Source organism: Balaenoptera borealis (genome assembly GCF_965194805.1).
Source record: "Balaenoptera borealis genome assembly, chromosome: 9".
Classification (NCBI taxonomy): Eukaryota; Metazoa; Chordata; class Mammalia; order Artiodactyla; family Balaenopteridae; genus Balaenoptera; species Balaenoptera borealis.
In genome coordinates, this window is record NC_138873.1 from 17,332,080 (window position 1) to 17,356,225 (window position 24,146).

General features: G+C 42.1%; 1 protein-coding gene across 3 annotated transcripts in view; it reads right to left on the reverse strand.

Annotated features, from left to right (window-relative positions):
• The window catches only part of SASH1 (SAM and SH3 domain containing 1), a 250,699-nt gene that overhangs the window by 130,303 nt on the left and 96,250 nt on the right, over positions 1-24,146 (reverse strand). For all 3 annotated transcript variants that reach the window (XM_082405434.1, XM_082405433.1, XM_082405435.1), the window contains exon 2: positions 17,154-17,282. In XM_082405434.1, coding sequence (XP_082261560.1) covers positions 17,154-17,282 — 129 coding nt within the window. The remainder of the gene's footprint in view (positions 1-17,153; positions 17,283-24,146) is intronic.

Below are 24,146 nucleotides of genomic sequence, written 5' to 3' on the forward strand. Positions count from 1 at the left end.
GTCTATGGTGAAAGTGACTCTGCAAGGGACCAGACTTGGTCACTTGATACGTGCTTCACGACCTGCCTCCAGGATTTCAACTTTATTGAAAGCACAGGGAATCACCTTCTGCCGTCTGGTTTTAAATACAGATCGTAGTTTTTAAGGACAATCTTGAAGTCACTTAGGTATGAAATTTCTTAGCTAGCCCCAAGGTGATGTTGGTATAAAAATTCCTCCCTTCTCTTATGCTCTTATTCTTCTCTAATTCTCTTATTAGAACATTGATGGCAATTTTCATAGCATTTTCTGACATTTTAAAGAAAACAAAACCAAACTTGAGAGTTCATTTAAGCAAAAATTAAAACTGGAGAATGTTTAAATTCAATATTGCTATTCACACAATACTATCTTCTAACAACTCTTACTAATTGGGTATACAGTTAATAATCGTTGGCCTCTACAAGGTACAAGTCACCATGAGGCACCAGGTATTGTGGCAAATGCTCTGAAGGATACAGGGATGCAATTAAAGCCAGCTATCTTGGCGCTTATAATCTGGTAGAAGGGATGAAACAAGTACATGAATAATAATAAAAGGTAAGAAAGAACAGATATCATATGAAAAGTATCATAAAACTGCAACAGGAATTCAGAAGGACAAGTGTCATTTGCCTTAGGGAACCAATGAAGACACTGCAGAGATGGCATTAGAGCAGGACGCAGTGACACGTGTAGAGGGTAAATGACTGTCTAGGCACAAAAAACGGGGTAGAAGGGAGGCAGAGACTGATTTTCTTCACAACAAATCTCTTGAAATTATGCGATAATGCATGTACTTCATAATAATAAAAGCTAAGGGAGTACCTTATACCATATACAATAAATAACTCAAAATGGGTCAAAGACCTTAAATATAAGAGCTAAAACTATAAAACTCTTAGAAGAAAACATAGGGGAACATCGTTTTGGCAATGACTTCTCGGATATGACATCAAAAGCACAGGCAACAAAAGAAGAATTAGAGAAACTGAACTTCATCAAAATTATAAAATTTTTTATACACTACTATATATAAAATAGATAATCAACAAGGACCTACTGTATAGCACAAGGAACTCTACTCAATACTCTCTAGTAACCTATATGGGAAAAGAATCTGAAAAATAATAGATATATGTATATGTATAACTGAACCACTTTGCTGTACATCTGAAACTAACACAACATTGTAAATCAACTATACTGAAATATAAAATAAAAATTAAAAAAACAAAACAAAACTTTTGTTCATCAAAGGAAACTATTAACAGTGTAAAAAGGCAACCCAGGGAATGGGAGAAAAATATTTGCAAATCATATATTTATTTGATAAGGGATTAATATCTAGAATACATAAAGAACTCCTACAACACAACAACAAAAGCTACCCAATTTGAAAATGGGGGAAAAAATGAAAAAACAAAAAAACTTGAACAGATATTTCTCTTAAGAAAATTTACAGATGGCCAAAAAGCATATGAAAAGATGCTCAGCATCACTAATCATTAGGGAGATACAAATCAAAACCACAGTAAGGTATCACTTCACATCCATTAGAATGGTTACTATTTTTTAAAAAAGGAAAGAAACAAAAGAATGAGCGTCGGCAAGGATATGAAGAAAGTGGAACCTTTGTGCACTGTTGGTGGGAATGTAAACAGTATGGAGATTCCCCCAAAAATTAAAAATAGAATTACCATATGTTCCAGGAATTCCACTTTTGGGTATATATCCCCAAAGAATTGAAAACAGAGACTCAGAGAGATAATTGTACACCCATGTTCACAGCAGCACTATTCTCAATAGCCAAATGGTGGAAGCAATTCAACTGTCTATTGATGGATGGATGGATAAATGGATAAACAAAATGTGGTAAATACATACAATGGAATATTATTCAGTCTTAAAAAGGAAGGGAGACTTCCCTGGTGGTCCAGTGGTAAAGAATCCGCCTTACAACGCAGGGGACACGGGTTCAATCCCTCGTCAGGGAACTAAGATCCCACATGCCTAGGGCAACTAAGCCAGCGCACCACAACTACTGAGCTCATGCGTCTCAACTAGAAAGCCCGCGTGCCACAAACTACAGAGCCCACACGCTCTGGAGCCCACGCACCACTAGAGAAGAAAAACCCCACACGCCTCAACTAGAGACAACCCCTCAAGACGCAACGAAGATCCCACGTGCTACAACGAAAGATCCCATGTGCCGCAACTAAGACCTGACGCAGCCAAAAATAAGTAAAATAAATAAAAACATAATAAATAAATCTTTAAGAAAAAAAACAAAAAAAGGAAGGAAATTCTGACACATGCTGCTACATGGGAAAACCTTGAGGAAACTATACTAAGTGAAATAAGCCAGTCCGAAAAGAACAAATACTATATAATTCCACTTATGTGAGATACTTAAGAGAGGCCAAATCCATAAAGACAGAAAGTAGAATGGTTGCCAGGAGTTGGGGGGAGCAGGGAGTGGGGAGCTACTGTTTAGCAGGCCTCAGGTTTCAGTTTTGCAGGATGAAGAGTCCTGTCGATGGATGGTGATGAGAGCACAGTGAGAATATACTTAACACCACCGAAATGTACACTTAAAAATGGTTAGGATGGCAAATTTTATGTTATGCGTATTTTACTAGAGTCTTTAAAAAAATAATTTTTTGAACTAAAAAAAAAAGCTAAACCAAACTAAAACAAGTTCAACCCCCCTCAATTACCCTCTTGTAATGAACAGTGGCTTCCTAGACTTGAGAAGGGCCTGTCCCCCTGGCCTCAGATTCTCCCTGCTCCTCTCTGCCTTCCGGCCAATTCCCTAGGGCCAGATCCTTCCTGGACTACCTGGATTCCTATTCCAACCTCTTGGCACTCAAGCTCCACAGGCCACCCGTAAGTTGTCCTAGAAGAAGACATACATATGTTGGCTGTCTCTCTGCTAGGTGCTGATGGACACGACACCATTCTCTCTAAGCTTAAGCACTGAATTTAGAAATCTGTATACAAACAGTAACATACATAACAACAAATTAAAATAACACATACCAATTGCATTTATTTATAACTTCTTTTTCAACACTTGCAGTTCAGAAACAGATTTCACTCACAACAGTAACAGCTGCACTGGATCTCCTAATGATGTCCTTCAGAGGTATTCTTTGAGGTGCATATGGTGAGAATTCCAACCAAAAGAAACAAGCAAACAAACACAAGCATTGCTGAACAAATTCTCATCTGACTAAAATGCTGGCTTGTGTTCAAAGTTTGCTTTTCCTTAGGTCAGACCAGGTGACTTGCACCCAGTAATGAGAAGCATGTCCATCTGGCCTGTTCTACAGCGCTGCCCCTTCTTCATTCCCATCCTCAAGTCAGTGTGACGTGGGTGTAAACACAGCTCCACCTGGAGAAAATGTCTCTAAATTCTCCATTGCTTTGGAGGCCACCGCCCAGCACAAGATGGGTTGGGTTCCAAGGATTACCTTGTCAGTTTCTCTTTTGAGGGTTCTCTTTTTTTTTTTTTTTTTGAGGTAACAAAATTGAGCTTTAATATTAGCAAAAATGGACACATCCCAAGGTCAGGCCACCAGTCCAGTTTTTCTCAGGATGTGCTGGGATGCAGATGCAGAGCCTACTCGCCAGCGTAACAAGTTTCTACGGGAAAATGGAGTCCGAGATGAATTCACCCCCAGGGGACTGAGGGAGGGTGCACGGCCTCGAGGTGTCACCGGTGGCCATTTTCACCTGGGCAGTGAAGGCCCAGGGGTATGGACGGAGGACGGTGAGAGGAAGGGATGAAGGCAGGAGCAGGCGAGTGAGGAGGGGGTGGGAACGCTGAGCAACAGACACAGAGGAAGGGTAGCGGGTGGGCGCGAGAGTTCCTTGGCATCTTGCACTCTCAGCCCTGCTGCAAACCAGCCCTGAAGTAGAACGGGGTGGGGGTGGGGGGAATAGGGGCAGAATCTCCTGTTCTCCTCGTGCCCCTGAACCAAGTACTACCAACGTAGGGGCGGGGGCATGAAGAGGTGTGGGCAGAAAGAGCATCTTCTCTGGTCTTCTTCCTCCCTGCTTGTCCCTCTCTAGGGACAAGATATTTTCTACAACCGTCGTCACCATTATCTGCTGATGTTCTCTCTCTCTCTCCCTCCCCCACCCAGCTCTTACACACACACACACACACACACACACGTAAACACTCACCCACACATGACCACAGGGTGATCTCAGGCAGGAGGTGAGGACGAGAATGCCAGGGCTGAAGGAACAGGCAGGCCTAAGAGAGGGGCCTCCCTGTGCCCCATTTTCAGGGTGTGCAGCACAACGAGGAAAAGAGAGGGGGAGGAGAGACAAGAGGCAGGAGGAGCGACCCCTCATTTGAGCATCTGCTCATTGGCAGGAAGGTCTGTAAACTAGGGGCTTTTGGTCCAGCTACGCTAGGGACAGAATCAACCATCTGTTCCAAGTCTATGAAGAGCTAGTGTTGGTTCTTTCTTGGGTCCTCACCCAAGCTTCCAACACCTGCCTTATTACTGGTTCCCTGTCCACTATTCTGCAGTTCCATGTGACCATACAACAGGCTCTCACTTGTGGTAAATGGAAGGAAGGGAGGGAGGGAGGAAGGGGAAGAGGAAGGGGAAGGAAGGAAGGGAGGGAGGGAGGGAGGGAGGGAGGAAGAAAGGGCAAGCTGCTGCCTTGGAGAGGTATGGACCTCACAAGCAATACACAGTGGGGGAGGTGAGGGCGCTAGGAAGTCAGTTTGGAAAAGATGCGGGTACCAAATACATTTTTCTATTGTACTCCAGTTTTTACAAAGATCATCCTCATTGGATCCTGGGTTTTCACATTTAGATACCCATTTTAAGACAGCAGCCTATCCCTTAGAACCATACTAAAACATAGGTTTACATAAGCAAATTTTAAAGCAGGAAAAGACTTTTTTTATTATCAAATATACTTTCATTGGGAGACTTTTCTCCTCTAATCAGAAGTTTGAACCTCTTAATATATTTTATGTTTTTATTAGTCAATGGATTCATTCTTGTAATAAAGGCACTTTTCCCCAGAATTATACTTTCCAAAACTTTCTTGCTTTAAAAAGTTTCTTATTTATGCTTATTTTAAACACTAAGAGAGTAATAAGAAAGCCTCACTTTTTGAGGACAGAAATTCAAAGATGTTCAAAATGCCACTGTCATTGTCATTCATTCATTCATTCATTCATTTCACAGTTATTTATTGATCATCTAGTACATGCTGGGAACTGTTCTAGCCACAGAAATGCAGTAGTGAAGAATGTATTTATTATACACTCACTATAGAAAGGTGAAAGACAGAACACGAAGTACTGTGGGATTCTTAAGTAGACTGTGGTACAGACTGCACAACCTTGGGAATACACTAAAACCAGGGAACCGTACACTTAAAAGAGTGAATTTTATGGTATGTGAGTTACATCTCAAAAAAAAAAAATCATTTTACAAAGCCCTATGGGAGTGTTCTGAAGGGAGATAATATGTACTATGCGCTTTCACATGTTAGGTATTCAATAAACGCTTTACAAAGAACACAATCAACTGTGGTATTTAATTAAAAGAAGATACCTACTCGAAAAAATATATATATATATATAAAATCTTGGTTATTACTGTAGTCAGCATTATCATTCTAACTATAAGTGCCCTTATAAGTCCAGCCCTGTTAAATTCATCCAAACCTTAGCTGTTTCCTTGTGTTGATCTAGGTCATGGCACAGAATAAGCTGAGCAATTGTACAAGTTCTTGTCCAATTATTCAGAAACCAGCCTTGTGCTTGCTTTTAGGTTGTAGAGTCCCGACCCTAGCCTGAGGCACCTGCTCCTCCAGAACAATTCAGCTAAGCTTTCCAACCAACAAGCATCACCACCTTTACCTTTTCTATTGTCCTAATGCTTAACGCATCTCCAGGTGAACGGATGGATACTAGAATTTGCTGTAAGCAGATCTCTATGTATCACCCACTTATGAATATGACTAACAGAATCTTATCCTTGGATGTCTTCTTCTATTGCAACATGAACTTCCTGAAATGAGGCTTATATTTTCTGTGACTAAAAACTCCCCCATGACACCACCTACGTTACTGAGACACGCCAGAAAACCATTAAATATTGTTTTTACTTTGCTGTTTTTACCAGTTCCCTGTATTCACTTTCAGGAAGAATAATACGTGCCATCATTTAGCTACCTCTAAAATAGTTATTACATAATACACTAAAATTACAATATTTAGAACCCTGTAATATTCTGTTGAACTAAATTTTCAAGAAAAGGATACAGGTAAAACAGCAAAATGTTTTATTTAACTTTATTTACTTTCTTTATTATTTTACCTTTCATGTTATTTTACCTTCTTTAATGGAATTCTTGAAACGTCTATTACCCCTTGTGTTCTGTAACAATGTAGGGAATATAATGTAACAGATTCTTTTTAATTTACAACGTTTTTGGCCCCTCTTCTAAATAGTCCAGACTGTCGAGATTCTTGAGTTCTATTTACTTTTTAAATTTTCTGTGTCTCCATTTATGAACACTTCCTACCACTATCAGATGACTGTCTCTAGCAATGAGTCAGCCCTCTTTTAATTTACTGCTTCTACTCTGTCGTAGGTAAAACATCATGTATGTTCATTTGTGAGTGTCACGTACGTTCATTTGTGAGTGTGTATTTGTGTGTATGTAAAGAGAGAAAGAAGAGATGAAGAATGAACAAATAGAAAATTGGAAACTCCAGGAAGCTACTTAAAACCCAACTGTTTAGAATTGTTATCCTTGGTAAGGATTAGGAGACTTTAAACTTCTACTTTAAGGAATTCTTGTGAGGTTTTTTAAAAAAAAAATTTATAATGAGTGTATTATTGTAATTTGTATAATAAAAATTACTTTATATTATATTATTGTTTATAATATCACACATTTATATTACACAAACACGTAATCTGTAAATCAAGATTTACTCCCTGGGGAGGAGTGGGGGAGGAGGAGGCGGGGAGGAGGGTGGGGGGAGGAGGTGGGGGGGGAGGAGGAGGTGGGTGTGGGAGGAGGAGGTGGGGGTGGGGGAGGAGGAGGCGGGGTGGGGGAGGAGGAGGCGGGGGAGGCGAGGTGGGGAGGAGGCGGGGGGAGGGGGGAGGGCTGCTTTGGGAGGAATCTCCTGAGAGTAAAAATGCAAGGTTAGTGAGTGGCCTGGGGGAGTTCAGAGGGGGGTTCTGACCTCCTGGTTTCAAATTCCATCTCTGATACCTACCAGCTATTAGATTTTTAATAAGTCCTACTTATTTAGTATTCCTATTATAAATAATACTTATTATAAATATTCACTGAGCCCTAGCATGTACCCAGGAACTCTTCCTGGTGCTCTACAAACATTATCTTATCTAACCTTTACAACATCTGATGAAGCAGCCCTGTCATCCCCATCTGGCAGTGCCCAAACCGAGGTTCCAGGCAGGTCCCAAGCAGTAAATGTCCAGACAGGTGGGCGACGCAGCTTCCCTACCAAGTTATTTGGCCTCTCTTTGGGAGCATTATTTTCTGCCTCTGCCCAAATGAAATCATAAGATTACTAATACCCATCTCATAAGGGTATTAAAACTAAATAAGGTAGTACATGTGGATGTCTCATAAACTCCAATGTACTTTTTATTTTTTATTTTATTTTATTATATTTAAATTTTATTTATTTAATTAATTTATTTTTGGCTGCATTGGGTCTTCATTGCTGTGTGTGGGCTCTCTCTAGTTGCAGCGAGTGGGGGCTACTCTTCCTTGCGGTGCGCGGGCTTCTCATTGTGGTGGCTCCTCTTGTTGCGGAGCACGGGCTCTAGGCACGCGGGCTTCAGTAGTTGTGGCATGTGGGCTCAGTAGTTGTGGCTCGTGGGTTCTAGAGTGCAGGCTCAGTAGTTGTGGCGCACAGGCTTAGTTGCTCCGTGGCATGTGGGATCTTCCTGGACCAGGGCTCGAACCCGTGTCCCCTGCACTGGCAGGTGGATTCTTAACCACTGTGCCACCAGGGAAGCCCCCAATGTACTTTTAAAATGTCATTATTACAATAATTAATCAGCATCATTATTATGGCCTCCTCACACTTTACCCTTCCTTTCTAGTTACTGGCAGTATTTTAGGTAGTGAGGCAGATAAAGTACCCTGAGTTTTACACATGTTAGGCTATACTGGTGATCAACGATGCAAAATAGCTTCATTGATAATTATCAGAAAATCACCAGCATTTAAAAGATTCATCAGAAACACTAAATAGTGAGTTTTTACTTAAGCTAAAATTCTCCTTTAGAAAGAAAGTTTTAATCTTCATGAGTCAAGTAACTGACTCCAATGAAGAATTCAGATAAAATATCAAAACAGATTCCAAAAGATGAAAGAGATCAAAGGAGTATCTTGGAGAAGTGAAACCCACACCCCAAGGAGAAAGGATATCCACACACAAACAAAAATACCCTTTGAAATCACAGCTGGAAATCTGTCTTCCTCTTGGCATCTTTGTTAAGAAGCCATGTCTCTGTTATCGCACACATTAAAAAATAACATACACTCCCACAAACACATCCAGATGTTCACGAATATTCATGATGTGCTTCCAATCTGGTTTGGACATACCCTTGATTTATTTTTGATTAAGTTCCATCAGCTTCTGCTGGGGCCCATGAGACAGATGACATTTGCTGTAGCACCAATTCTGAACATCTTCATAGTCTAAATAATTGCAGAAAGTCTCTCAAACTATCCCTTAGAAATAAATGATTTATGCACAAACCTCAGAATAACCAAAGACAGAGAAATTGGTTTACTCCTGAACCCAAACTCTAAGACCATTTCTACAGTTGATCAATTAAGCCTCCACTTCTAAAACAAAGGTTGACATGGGGGATGGGGGGGGGGGGAGGGCAAAAAACTAGAATGTGATGTCCTTTTTCGAGTAATACAGTGAGACTTTAAAGGAAAGGCAACAGACATGCTCTGAAGTTACTAAGATGTATTTTCCAGTCACCAAGTTACTCTGTGTCCTTCCAAACACCAAATGGTTGAAAAGTCAGAAGAACCAACTGAACCAACTGCATAGAACAAAGCAGCTCAACATTTTACCATCTTGTTTTCTTCTGTTTGAAATAAAATTCTTGAAACTTCCAAACTGAAAAAAAAAAAAAAGGCAGCTCCAAATCAAAAACTACTGCTGAAACCGGTGTAATGATCTTCTCAAAACAGGTGGCCAGAGAAAGGTCCAGTCAATATACTTGGTGTTCCGGGGCCCAATTCTTTCTGTCCTTAGTCATTTCAATTGGTTCACAGGAGCTGTGGTGAGAGATCCTTCTAAAATATGGACCTAGTCTAGTGAATTCCCTGGCAGTCCAGTGGTTAGGGCTTGGCACTTTCACTTCCGGGGCCCAGGTTCAATCCCAGGTTGGGGAACTAAGGTCCCGCAGTGGCTAAAAACAAATAAAATAAAATAAAATATGGACCTAGTCTACAGCCATATTACCCTGATCACGCAATGTGGACCTATAAGGTCAGAAGGCCAATGTCAGTTGTGTGTGCTGACACCAGAGAAGACTCAACCCTGCTCCAGGTGACCTCCTGCCCGGGGCCCTGCACGCATCTGCGTAATCCCACTCCAGACCCAACCCTTGCCATTTCAACCAAGCTGGGCCTTACAGGACAGGTGGACCACTTGGCCTGGGCCACTCAGTCTTTGCCGAGGATCTGAAACTTAGACCTTTGACAATATCATCAAATAACATTGTAGATACAGCTACAGAAACCCATTCTTAGGGCCTGAAAATAAGGAAACATTCATCACACTCCTTTACATTTTGTCTCAAGTCAAGACCATACTGCCTCTAGTGTGCCACAAATTAGCATATTTAAATAGCCTATAATTAGCTTGTGATTAGCATAAATAAATTACACTGTAATCTTCCACGTTAAAAGTGTTTAATTGTTAAATGTAAACATTGAGATCACACTATACTTTTGGTAACCTGGTTTTAATATTCCAGGGCTTCAAAATGCACCTGGCCTGGGCCTCACTTAACTTTGAAAGATCCCGATTCCAAAAACAGAGACACTCCTTTCCCCTCCAAGCCCAGATTCTGCCATCAAAAAGTGGCCTCTTTAATTTCTTGGCTTTTCTCCCCAATTACTGTTAATTTGATTAACATCTAGGAATGCTCTCAGTTGTATGTAAATGAAAACAACTACAAAGCTCAGACTTTTTTCCCTTTCTGGCAAGCATTCATATTTTGAGCAGAATCCTATTTTGGTGTTTAATCCCCTGGGCACATTGTGTTTATAAATGCAAACAAACAAAAATCAGTCATTTCTGAATGCTCAGGACCAAAACCAGAAAAAGAAGCTGATGTTGTTGATTCCTATTTGAAAAGTCTGATGAAGACGGCTCAACTATTCTATCACACATAGCACATCTAATCTGTCCGTTTCCATAATGGTATGAGCAGTCTACAAAGGTCTCTAAGTTTAAGAGGACGGAAGCATACCTAAATTGATCCTAAGTATAATAGAAATCTTAATTATGAGAGGTACGGGATGCCAAGATCAAATCTGGCAGCCCAGAGACCTATTTATATTTATGTCCATGTTAACGTGGTGCAATGAACAAAAAAATGCTAAGTTGGGACTGGGCATTTGACTACAAATGGGACTTTGTCTGAGAGGAGCCCAAGCAGAGAACTGTATTACCATCTGGCTTGAGACATAAAGCCTCAGTGTATTTTGACATCAAGTGTGTAAATCCCACAGCAGAATGTGGTTCAGACTCACTGTCTAATGCCCACCGTTTCTGACTGCAATCTGCAAATCAACAGTAGCCCAAAGCTAGCAAATAATGTCCATTAAGACAAAATGAAACAAAACAAAAGCAAATGCCCTGGTGCAACAGTTGGGCTTTAGCATTTAGCAGTTGAATATTTAAAGTCAGGACAATTTGCAACATAGCTCACATATTTATCCTGGGGGTGAGAATAAGAATTCAGGTAGCCTCCTGGGGCAGCCAGTGTTCCCTAAGCACTGAGGTGGAGGCAACCCTTATCTTTTCTTGAATATCTTTTCTTGAATATTCAGGGAGCTCAAAGGTACAGGAAACCTGTTTTCCACAGGCTTTGCAGTCTCTAGCAAATAACAAAAGAAGAGCAGTCAATAAAACAAAACAAAACCCCCCACGGAGACTGGACTAGTCTGCATGACTGAGGAAAGCCACAAGGTCACCTTGGCCCAGCTGGTCAACTATTGCGAAATGGCAATTATTTTTGTTTTGTCTTGTGAATGGTGATGAATCAGAGCAACGTTCTATCTTTTTACATCATCAATGATCCAAGGACCTGTGAAAGGACAGCATGTATCTTTTCTCTGCACACCTGTTTATGCCTTAGGTCCCAGCCCTAGTAAACTTCCCTCAGTGGCCCATAAAAGCCACATTTTCTCTCTCATTTTTGACCTTTTCACTAACTGTGACCTCTGCCTTAAATTACTCTGCACTGTCTACACCTCGCTCCCCAACCAGATTAATCATCTGTGTTTCCTTACAGTTGGGCTTGGGTATCACCTCCTCCAGGAAGCCTTCTTTGATTTTCCTAAACTGGATCAGAGGCTCTCTTGTGTACTCCTGCACGGCATTTTAATAGTCCGATTAGGGAATTCCCTGCCAGTCCAGTGGTTAGGACTTGGCACTTTCACTGCTGTGGGCCGGGGTTTGATCCCTGATCAGGGAACTAAGATTTCACAAGCTGCGCAGCGTGGCCAACAACAACAACAAAAAGTCTGCTTACTTGTCTAAAGCCCCCACTAAACTGTGACATCTTTGTGGATGGGGAACACATCTTTATCTGTATTTCTGGAATGACAGCATCTCAGATGCTTGAGGCTCATTTAATAGTTTTAAATAATTACATACACAAATGAATTCAACAAATACTTACTGAGCACCTATTATGTCCCATGCACTGTTCTCCATGCTGGAATACAGAAAGGACCAAAACAGACTGACAAAAATCCCTGTCCTCAAACTAGGATTTACTGGGAAGGGACATGAGGGAACTTTGTGGGGTGCCCTACATCACGCTGGGGTGTGGATAACATGCCTATATCCACTTGACAAAACTGGATAGCTAAGATGCAAGCATTTCAATATGTAAATTTTACCTCACAAAGAACTTTTAAAAAATAATAATTAAGCAGGCATGAAGGGGCTTCCCTGGTGGCGCAGTGGTTAAGAATCTGCCTGCCAGTGCAGGGGATACAGGTTCGAGCCCTGGTCTGGGAAGATCCCACAAGCCACAGAGCAACTAAGCCCATGTGCCACAACTACTGAGCTTGCGCTCTAGAACCCAAGTGTCACAACTACTGAGCCTGCGCTCTAGAGCCCATGCCCCGCAACAAAAGAAGCCACCGCATGAGAAGCCCGCGCACAGCAACGAATACCCAATTCAGCCAGAAATAAATAAATAAAAATAAATAAATTTTTTTAAAAAAGCAGTCGTGAAGAGTAAAGATGAAGTGAGAATGGCAGGATGCCGGTAACTGTTGAAGCTGGGTAAGAGGCACAGGAAGTTTGTTATAGTATGCTGTTTATATATGTTTGAAATTTCCCAAAATAAAAGCTAAAAGAAACCTCTGCACTCAGGTGAATAAATATTAATGAAGTACAAATAAAAGATACTCCTGCATCATGACAGGAGTTTTTGATGCAGGAATAGAAAGGAAGGAAGAGAAATGAACAGTTATAGGTCACTTAAAATGAGGGACCAGGTATACTTTATAGCAGTTTTCTCATTTAATCCTTTTAACAACTTTATGAGATATTTTTACCCCATTTTATAGATGGGGAAACTGAAGCTTAGAAAGGTTACACAACTTGCCAGATAAGTACAACAGCCAGAATTTGATCCCAAGTCTTCCTGACTCCCCCAGTCTCCTTCCATCATGTTTCTCACACCCTTTTGCCACTGTGACAATCGCCGAGGCCAGGACTCCAGCTTGGGCGTGGGGTGGGAGAGGTAGGGTCTGAAGAAGCCCCAAGAATCACCTCTAGTCACGCCAGACACCACTCTTAGCGCCTCTGTCTTTGTCCAGAATTATACCTCAAAAGATTAAATTACGAAAATTGCTAGGAACAATAATTATGCCACAGAATCATTCCTACACCATCGGCAATGGTTCTGATATCACATTTCTCTGTGATAATATGTAACAGTCCCAGTCCTCAAAGACCTGGGTGAGTCCTGCCTGGGCTCCTGGCTCTTGAGGCCCACACAGATGTGTTAACAGTGTGGCACAAACTGTAAGTCACCTGTAAGTGGCACAGAGATCCTGTAAGTGGTGACTTCTCTGTCAAGGCTATGATACAGCAACCACTGTACAAACTTGTTTCTGCCAACATCCAAGCAGACTCAGCCGCAAAGATGCCGAGGAAGCTGACATGGCCGCTAATAAGAGGCTGCCGCTGCCTTGCATGTGTCCCTCTCCTGGCCATGGTGTCACTTTGACAGATGTCAGACTTAGCATCGCTAGACGTGGGCCCATTATGGACTTGGAAAGCTGCTGCCATTTCCAAATGCAGCTTCTCACAGCCAAAAAAACACACAGTGCTCAGGGATGTGCCCAAATGTATGGAAATATGGGCAACTTCCCTGCTGTTCCCAACCACTAACGACCTAATCCCCAGCAGAGGCAAGGGCTGTGGTCCAAACACACGGTTCCTTTAGGGCCCACTTGGTGCTAAATAGAAACACTCATGATAGTTATAATCTCAATCATAATCCGTGCTTATGCTGTTGAATTTTCACCCATCTGTACTCTCTCTGTTACCTTCGTCTAAACTAACTGGCCCCCAAAACACTTTATCAAGTACGGGCTTTATTCCAGTCAGGGGCCAGGTGATTAGGTCCTGGAGAAGTAGCTTGATATCCAGTCCCAAAAGTTAATTACTAACATAATTATCAAAACCTTTTATTTTTCAGGGTTAAGTCAAGCATCTCTGTGGGCAGGGTGACTTTTTGGCTTGTTTGTTCTCCAGCTGACATGTAATTAGCTCTTAAGGACACTGCATTTTTGGACTTTTTAAAGCCAAACATAAATATCTAAATATCTATTCTGTCTATAGAACATTTCTTCAATCTCCCAAATTCACCCATAGGATGTGAAATGAAACAAACCCATAAAACCAATTTAAACCATCACCCCAAACTCTCTGCCCTCAAAGCTGTCTCTAATGACTTTTTCTACAGCAGATACAACAAACTTAATGCTATTGTTTTCCCTATAAATTGTTTTATGCTCCTAACATGTTACTATTTCCTCTTAGTGCTTTCGGTGGATTATTTCCTCTCCAAGTCATCTCACTTCTGCTTTTTTTAATTTTTCCTTTCCGCTTTTTTTATTTATTTTTTCCTTTTTGGCCAAGCTGCACCACATGCAGGATCTTAGTTCCCTAGCCAGAGAGCAAACCCGTGCCCCCTGCAGGGGAAGCACAGAGGCCTAACCACTGGACCACCAGGGAAGTCCCTCACTTCTGCTTTTGCCAGGGCTGCTCACTAGCACAGAAAACAAGTATTAAGCTGCAGGTCCTCCGACCCCAAGCTGCCCCAAAAGCCTAGCACGGAAGAAGTTTGCCTACTTGTCCGAAGGCAGAATTCACAATCTAGAAATACAGGTAAATTCTGATGCAATAAAAAGTGGCGTTACGAAAAAAAAAAAAAAGTAGCATTACGGACTGAAAGTTGCAGCTTTTCAAGAAAATAAGTTCCCATCAGGACTCAATCTGTGATGAGCTAACCACCGTGAGAGGGAACTTTTCCTAAGTCGCCAGTGTTGCAAGCACGGCCTGAACGATGACCTGAAACAACCTCTAACTTCTGGACTCCTGAGCTGTGTGAAGGATGTGAACCACATGGCATCTAACTTGGTCTTCAATACTTGCCTGGAATCTCATAGAACGGGAACTTGAATGCGCTGACTTGGGATCTTACTTCTCTCACTAACTACAGTTTAAAGGATGAAGAGAGTTTCCAGCTAGCTCCCATCAACTGTATCCACCACCACATTCCTGCACCTTTGATGAGAAGTAATTTAGCTCATGCGGTGTTTTCTCCCCACACTGTCTTTTGCAAAAGCTCTGGAACAGAGCACACCAAATTAGGCCCATCTGTCTAAATGGGAAGAAGTTATTTATTCCACCTCCAGGCAGGCTTCTTTCCTACCAAGAAGGTGCTTTCCAAGGTTCCCAAACACTGGGGAATGACTATGGTAACCCCAACTCTTAACAGGCTAGAATTTGGGGAAGAGCAGTTGGGTGTCGTATCAAGGATCATCTGTCAATTCACAGCCATCATTTCCTTGCATGGTGAAATGTCCAAGGAAGCCACAGAGTATGCTATTATTCCAGATCAAAATCGCAACATTCAAGAACTCAGTGCAATAACGAAGTTGTTGTTTGGCTGCAATCTTGCCAAAAAAAAAGGCACTAACTGTGCCCCAACAGGAGAGCCTAATTAATTTAACAGTCTTTTGCCACATGAGAATACTTTCTTAAAAGGAAGGAAATAATGCCCCTCCCCACCCCCCTTCACGCATGCCAGGGGACAAAGTTACAGGAAAGAAGCCCTTGGCAACAATGACGCCCATGTGCCTGCCTGGGCCAGGGTGTCAGGCTCCTGGGGTGATGGCTTTCTGCCCCCAACGGATGCTTCTCAGCCTCAATCGATTCCATTATACTAACTCCCACCCATGTTGAACACTAAATCAGTGAACAAAAAGAACAGTTATGATATAAGAAATCTTTACACGGACTGAGTTAAGCAAAGAAATGAAACTGCATAAGAGCACCAGCATCTTACTTAGAGTGGAAGTGAATGATGTCTACTTATGGAATATGCAGCAGCGGTGCCTAAACTACTTGGTGGGTCCCTTATCCAATCGGTTTTTTCAAACATAAAAGGAATTATTAATAAAAGAATTATCTGTTTCGAGTTACTAATTTTTTCATCTTACTCGAAGTAGATTTATGGAAAGTCACAAAATAAATAAGGATTCAATTGAATCAGTAGTTTTCAAACATTTTTTTAAAGGCAGAGGTACTGTTACTCAGAAAAGATCCACGTAGTCCCCTAATACATAAAAGAGCTTAAAAAGGAGCTGGTCCAGATAAGGAAACACGGAGTGTTGAGCCTTTTCTTCTGCCTCTCATTCCTAAAATGGTCTTAAGGTCACCACAATGAAACGGAACAATTTGAGAAGCACTGAACCAAAATGAACCCAAGACCTATATAGCAAATTTAAATTAATAAATGCAGAAGTTTTGGTAAGATACTTTCTAGTAAATGTACTACATGGAAATGCCAGCACACATATAGATTATATAGACCTAAGCTCTGTATTTACTGTTTATCACATGGAACTTCAAATGCTCCACTAATCATACACATAAAAGTCTTTATAAAACAGCCAAATGAATTTCAATGCACCTGAGAGAAGAGTTGTGTCTTCCTTGGTTATCTTGGTAAAATCATGAAAAATGGTGATTACAAAGAGGTCTTAGCAACATGGAAGAACTATATAATAAAATGTTAAGTAAAAAAGCAAGAATTACATTGCTGATGTAAAAATGCCCAGAAAAACACGGAACGGAGACTTGCTAAAACACCAATGTGGTTATTGCTAGGTGAGAAATTAGGGTGGTTTCTTTAAATTTTATTTTGTTTAAAACAAAAAGAAGAAAACAAAGAAGGAAGGAGACAAGGAAAGAACTAGCCTAGACCTCCTTTTGGCTTAGAGTCATTAAAAATGTAGTGTATACCGGCCAACAGTAAAAACATCCTTTCCCCTTAAGCTAAAAAAAATTAAAATTCAAATGCAATCTTTTAATGAACATAAAAAGTTGATCATTATTGCCCCAACTAATACTCATTCAGTCTGACAGCCACAGACCTGGGTTAATCCTTTCAGGGTCTGAATTTTTTATCTCAAACTAGTGCAGCAGCCTGCAGAGTAATAATGCACGCACAACCATGAGAGGGCTGAAGGAGGGGGCGCTGGACCAGGAGCAGCCCGGCTGGGCAAGAACATATCCCCAGTGCCCCACTCACCACATCCAGGTCCTGGGAAACCCGCCGTTTCCGCAGCTCCTCCATCCTCTCGCACACGTCGGAAAAACACGTATTGTAATAATCTGCATACTGTTGCGCCAGGTCATCGATGTTTCCCAGGGAGCCGTCCTGAGGGTGAGGAGGGCAGGGGGACGAAACAGGAAGAGAACAAAGGCGATCAGTCCACCTGCAAACGCCCCACATCATCTAGTCTTCCTCTATGCCGCACTTATACTAATAACAGCTGGCATTTTTTCAGTGGTGTACGTGTGCCAGGCTAAATTTTACACGCGACATCTCCTAATGCTGAGGACAGCCCTGGGACACAGGACCTATTTTCCTCACTGTGTATAGATGGACAAACAGCAGCTCAAAAAAGCCGAGTGACAGCCCAAGGATTGCACGGCTACCAAGCAAAGAAGCCAGGCCTCCAACTCAGGACTGTCTGATGCCAAAGCCACAGTTTTAACCCACATCCCTGCCTGCCTTGCAGGGCCAAGAAACCCCTGGGAAAACCACTGTGTCAGTGCGAGGCACCCTAAAGTCCAGTCGGTGGCTGCATCAGAACCTCTGGGGAAGCGTTTGAGTAACCCAGATGCCAGGACACCACTCCTGGGAATTCTGATGGGAAGCTGAGAATTCAGAAGCCAACAGGGAATGCTGCATCTGGGACACACCTGAACCACACCTCCCATGAGACCCTCAGAAAAGTGGGAACTCTTATTCCCTACATCATTCAAGTACAGATGCAAGAGAACAAATTCACCTAAATAAATTAGGAAACATATCTGTGTCTCCACTGAGGGACGGGCCCAGAAGCTGCTCCGGAGCCCACACCCCCAAGTTCACATCCAGCTCTGCGGCCACTTCTGGTTCGGCAGCCTTAAGCATGTTTCCTAATCTCTGGCAACGCTGGGATACCTCCCCGTGAGGAGTGATGAAGTAACGTGACACACTCAGGGCTTGGTCCTTCACAGTCCTCCTGGCACATATTAAGTGCTCAATTTACTTAGCTAATAATATTCACTACAAATAATGTTTCAGATTGTAGTCTTCCTTTATGGGAACTGATTCCTAAATACATGTTTGAACACACACACAGAGGATGACAGCAATGCTGTATACATTTGTAGGTTATGCCATTGTGTCCATTCATTCATTCATTCATTCCTTCAGAGAAGCATCTCCCCTGCCCCTTTTCACCTCCCAACACGTTCTTTCTTTGGTATGAATAAAAGACCCTACCAAGACAACCAAGGAAAAGGATTTTACCAAGATAACCAGGGAAAACACAACTCTTAGACAACCGAAGAAGTGCACACACATTTTCCCTGTGACAGACCACTGGCCAGCCCTGTCGCGTAGTTAATGCCAGCACACCACCCTTAGCGCAAGTGTCTAAGCCTGCAAAGCACGCTTAGACGCAGACAGGCTTTGGGAATGAAGAGTTCTTCAGTGCTCGTGCGGAAATCTCTTCAGAATAGTCATCATGATCTCAAAGTTTGCTTCAAAATTTGTAAACATCAAGTGTCAATCAAAACTGAAGATGAAATACCAATGAATGTTGAATTCTCATGCTTTAGATGTACTTCCTTTTTTAGAGTTTTTGGTTCTCTGCTATTTATACCGTACTGTTTCATTTAAATTTCCTTCACGCTAACTTCGTTTGTGCTATTGAAATAAAATTACAGTATATACAAAAAAGAAAAAAGAGTTCTTCAAAAGCCTTTCTGCTGGGACTTCCCTGGTGGCGCAATGGTTAAGAATCTGCCTGCCAATGCAGGGGACATGGGTTCGAGCCCTGGTCCGGGAAGATCCCACACGCCACGGAGCAACTAAGCCCATGCACCACAACTACTGAGCCTGCGCTCTAGAGCCCACGTGCCGCAACTACTGAGGCCCGTGCGCCTAGAGCCCGTGCTCCGCAACAAGAGAAGCCACCGCAGTGAGAAGCCCCTGCAATGCAATGAAGAGTAGCCCCCGCTCACCGCAAGTAGAGAAAGTCCGCACGCAGCAGTGAAGACCCAATGCAGCCTAATTAACTAATTAATTAATTTTTTTTTTTTAAAGGCTTTCTGCTGAAGACCTCAAGGCCCTGGTCAGGATGCGTGGGTCAGAGCAAGTGACCATCTCTAGCCCACTTCTGCATTCACCAAGTTCACAAAACTGACCGAGTGGGGAAACAGAATTGAAAGAAATGATTTTTTTTAGAAAAGATTCTTCCTTTGTTACCAATAAAATGTTCTCTGTTTGAGGTAATTGCCTCAAAGTCCCCAGTACAGAGCTAGGGATGGGAAGCTCTTTACAAGAACACTAAGATGTTTGAACGTGTCTGGGCAAAAGTCAGTCCCTCCCCTCTGAGACAACAGGCTGGATGGACACAGTAGAGGTGGCAGGAGCTTAGCCCCCTCAAAAAAAATGTTTGTCAAGTTTCCAGTAGGGAAAATAAGAAGGAGTAAAATGGAAGTCTGCTGCTAGCCTCCGAGAGGGGATCAGTCTACCAGTCTTTGCTTTACTGCCTTTAGCAGAGGTGAGGCTCCTGACAAATTGCATCATAAATCGGATTACGATCCTGAGGTCTGCCCTGACTCGTCTCAACTCAACAGCACATGCCCCATGGGCCACAACATGGAAATCTACAACCTCCTGACCGGTCTTCTTCTCTCCTTCCCCATTTGGCCTCATCTGCCTTGGATCCAGTCACCAAAGTGACCTTGCAAAACAGAGATCAGACCGGGTCTCTCTCCCCTAAGAATGATCCGTGCCACACACATCACCCATTCTACAAATAAACCCCAAACTTACCAGCCCAGTGGAGAAGGGGGCTGAGGCCTGCCGACGGGGAGGACCAGAGGAGCCAGAGAGGACAGGCAGCCCCCACAGTGGCGGCTCCCCCAGCCCCCATGCCACCCCCAACACCAAGAGAAAGTACTGGAAGAAACTTTAGGAAAGAGCGAGGGCAGAAGGGCTGCTCCCATGGGAGCATCTGTTCCAGCCAACGACCAGGACTATGACAGCACAGTGCCCAGTGAGGCAAGGGCTCCGGACCACCGCTGCCTCGGCCAGAGAGAAGCATCTGGACAGTTCCTAGGACAAAGGGAACTGGCTACCTTTAATGTCCGGGTATCTGCCTTCTACTGACCCAGGATGTTTGCTTACACCTCAAAGACACAGCGCCCTCACCATCCCACTTCTCTTCAAGAGCATCAAGTTTCCTTAGCTCCCTCGTCCAGTATACACTGGGAAAGATGAGTGTGTGTTGGAAGGTAGAAAGGACAGGACTTGCAACAGTGTTACCTGAGAACCCATCTTCATGAGTTATTGCCCTGATTCTGCCACTCTCCACAGCAACTGGGGCTCCTGGAAGATCGTGGGCTCTTTAGAATTGTCTTAGTCTCTCGAGAGTATGATGCCATCCTCATCAAGAAACTTCTGCCTTCATCCCTCCAGGAAATGAAACATACCTGCCACCTTTGACCAAATACAAAATCTGTATCTTCTAATACCTGAATGAACTTGTGAGAGGGGCTATATCCACACATTTCCCTATGGCTTGCTGTTCTTAATGGAAATTAACCTCTCTCTCTCTCCCTCTCCCACTCTCTCTTATTCACAGAGGCACTAAGAGTTATATTGACCAAGCCAAGACACTCCAATCTTGATGGCTGGCTTCTCAAAAATAATCAGCTTTCAAGTTTATGAACTGTATGACTTATCACAACCAACTACTACTTTTTTGGGCTAGTCAAGGCCACCTGAAAAAAATTATAAAAATGATAGTTTATATAGCTTTGTTCAAATTGCTTTCTTTCCTTTCTCTCTCCTCTCTCATATATCCTGGGACACCTTCAAAGCCAACTGTTCACTTCTAAAGTTTCCAGGCTTCTGGTCAAACTTTTTTTCCTAATAGTGAAACAGTTTCATTCCTATTCCTCACTCCCAATCACTCGGAACTCCCCAAATATTTGAGGGCCTGGGAAATATCTGTTGCTCATGAGGAAGAAGCAGCTGTTCAACTCAACTCAGGCCAAAGACAGCAAACATTTCACACTCTGCAATAACCATTCCTCACTTGATGCTCAGCAAATAATAATTTAGAACACGGTGGCACAGCTGCCTCTATGTTTTTTCAAATCGCTTTCCAGATGTGCAGTGAGTCCCCATAATTACCACTTTCATCAGTCTTGATCATTTAAATGCCAAGAAAGGCAAAATAATTTTTTAAAGCGTGTGTGTGTGTGTGTGTGTGTGTGTGTTTTAAGTAGGTCTTGTCTGCCATGCACAGAAAGGAATTTTTTTCCATCCCAATCACATGGAACCAAGGAGCCACATGATGATTTTCTCTTCACCCACTCCAAATCCATGCTTTTTCAGGACTGTCTGGAGACCCCTGCATCTTTTCTGTCCAACTTGTTCCTACTTGATATAGTACAAACCTATTCAGTAAAAATATTTACTTCTATTAAAATATTTGCAACATTAGCCCCTAGGGAATTTAATAATGCAGGTTGATGTTTCAATAGCACCACACCTCTAACATCTTTTTTTGGGGATGTGAAGTTCATGTCCGACTGAACACCACACAATGCTAATGCCAAGAGGCATTGATGTTACAAAATAAACTTCTAAATATATAGTATGACTTCATAAATTTCGATATTTATTATAATACATTAAAATACTGAAACAGATTTCTTTTTAACTTTTTTTTCTTTTAAGGTGTTAAAAGTTTCTGTTGTAGAGTGTATTACTTGTCTAATCTGTTTCGCTTATTTTCCCCCTTTGGTTCGTATGCATTAGGCCGAAGCAATATTAGTTCTGTGTTTAGGAACTCAGAAAAATCTTATTTCCTCAAAATAGCCTTTTTAAAGTAAATTGTGAAATTTTGTGTCGCATAAACTTTTTTACAAGAATTTTCCCATCACTCTCTACCAAAAAAAAAAAAGATACATGCAAATTCAAGCTCTCTTCCCGTTTCTTATTACAAAACCAGGTCACAGCATTTTTCCATATGACCATCCATTTCACTTAATATGAACTTAACTTAAATCTGGGTCCCACTACCAGTGTCAGCTCAATGGAAGACTAACTTGTATAATTTTCCCATGAAGCCACAGCACACATTTATACCAAACACCCATCTTTTTTTTTTTTTTTTCCACCCATCTTTTTTATACAACCAACATAAAAATATAGAGATAAGGGGCATTGTACCAAACAATTCAGATCGGGTGAACTGCTGTTACAATTAAGGAGAAAAGAAACAGAGCATTGTTCTCTCAACAACTGATTTAATAGTATTTCTGAATTTTCATCCCAATGTACTTCTGTCTCTGGAAAATGTGAAAACTAAAAGTACTATGAAAACAGAGGCATTTGTATCATTACTTTTTTTGTTTATGCTCTCTTCTTTCCCCAGATGTCATTTATGCTTTAGAATATCTTGACAAAGCTTAAGTGGAAAAAAAGAAAAAGAAAAAAACTTCTCTGAAAACACCAGAAGACACAATGTAATCTGTACTGCTGTATGCAGATTACATGCAAATGAATGCAAATGAACTCGTGGTCCTGCTATTTTATCTATCTATAAAGACAGAGCCCTAAGGGAAAACTCAATGCATTGCTCTGAATTCCCAAAGTTGAGGGGAAGAAAGGGAACAGGACTCTGGCTCATTTATTTCACACATCTCTACCTTTTCTGTCTATAATAGTAAGTATATACATGATATATTTTATGAAATATAAATTATATGTTTTATTTCCACTGCTCACTATTGTTTGGGAGAGGGATGAAGATATATTCATATATATAAATATTTACATCAGTCCCCTACCAGATAAATCCACTAAAAGAAATCACTACAATACAATAAAGCCTAACTGATTTCTTGAATGACTTCACAATGTGTTCTCACTCTTAATTAGCTTGTGTAAAGATTTTGAGGTGATAAACACTTCCAGCAACCTTTCAGGTGAAGTTGCTACTACCATAAACAAGACTTTAATTCCGGTTTCCTTGTTCAGCCTCACCGAATCCGTGAGACGTCATTGTTTGCACCAGCTCTGTCATCCCATCCTGCCATATCATCCTGGAGAAATTCATTGAATATGTAATAACTGATCTCAGATATATTTCTCTGAGGTATCTCTCTCAGCATTTCTGCAGATGGTTTGAGCTGAAATACAGTTTGTCTCAGGAAAGTTTTTTACACATAACAACCAAAAACATACACCAGAGGGACAAATTAAGTCATACTGGTGGTGAGAGAGGGCTCTGGGGGCACACCCACATGGCAGGTGGCTGGAGGAGGGCTGATTTCACATCTTCCACTCTCCTCCCTCCAAAACACCCAGAAGTTGCCGGAGCCCATGTCTAACTCTTGCTTTGGCAAATATGATCTTGGTGCCCGTGGTCCCCACTATCATGCATCAGTGGTGTCCAGTTAACATAAATCCCTTCCTGAAGCATGAAGAGCCTCACAAGCTGCCAGTATTGGCCACCCCCTCCTTCCCAGCACTCTCTCAGCAGCTGCTTCCAAAGGCAGTGGTCTTCAGGAATTTCCCTGGCAGTCCAGTGGTTAAGACTCCGCACTTCCACTGCAGGGGGCGAAGGTTCCATCCCTGGTCGGGGAAGTTCCAGGTGTGGTCAAAAAATAAATAAATAAAATTAAAAATTAAAAAAATAATAAAGGCGGGACTTCTCTGGTGGTCCAGTGGTAAAGAATCCGCCTTCCAATGCAGAGGACATGGGTTCAATCCCTGATCAGGGAACTGGGATCCCTTCCCACATGCCATGGGGCAACTAAGCCCGCGCACCACAACTCCTGAACTCACGCACCTCAACGAGAGAGCCCGCTTGCCACAAGTTACAGAGCCCACGCAAATCCACATCTGCTTCCCATCAACTCCAACCTTGATGCCATCGGTGACCTACAAGAGAAGCTGGAGTTCTTCAGATGGCTCAGGACCCCCAGAAGACGACGGAGACCTGGC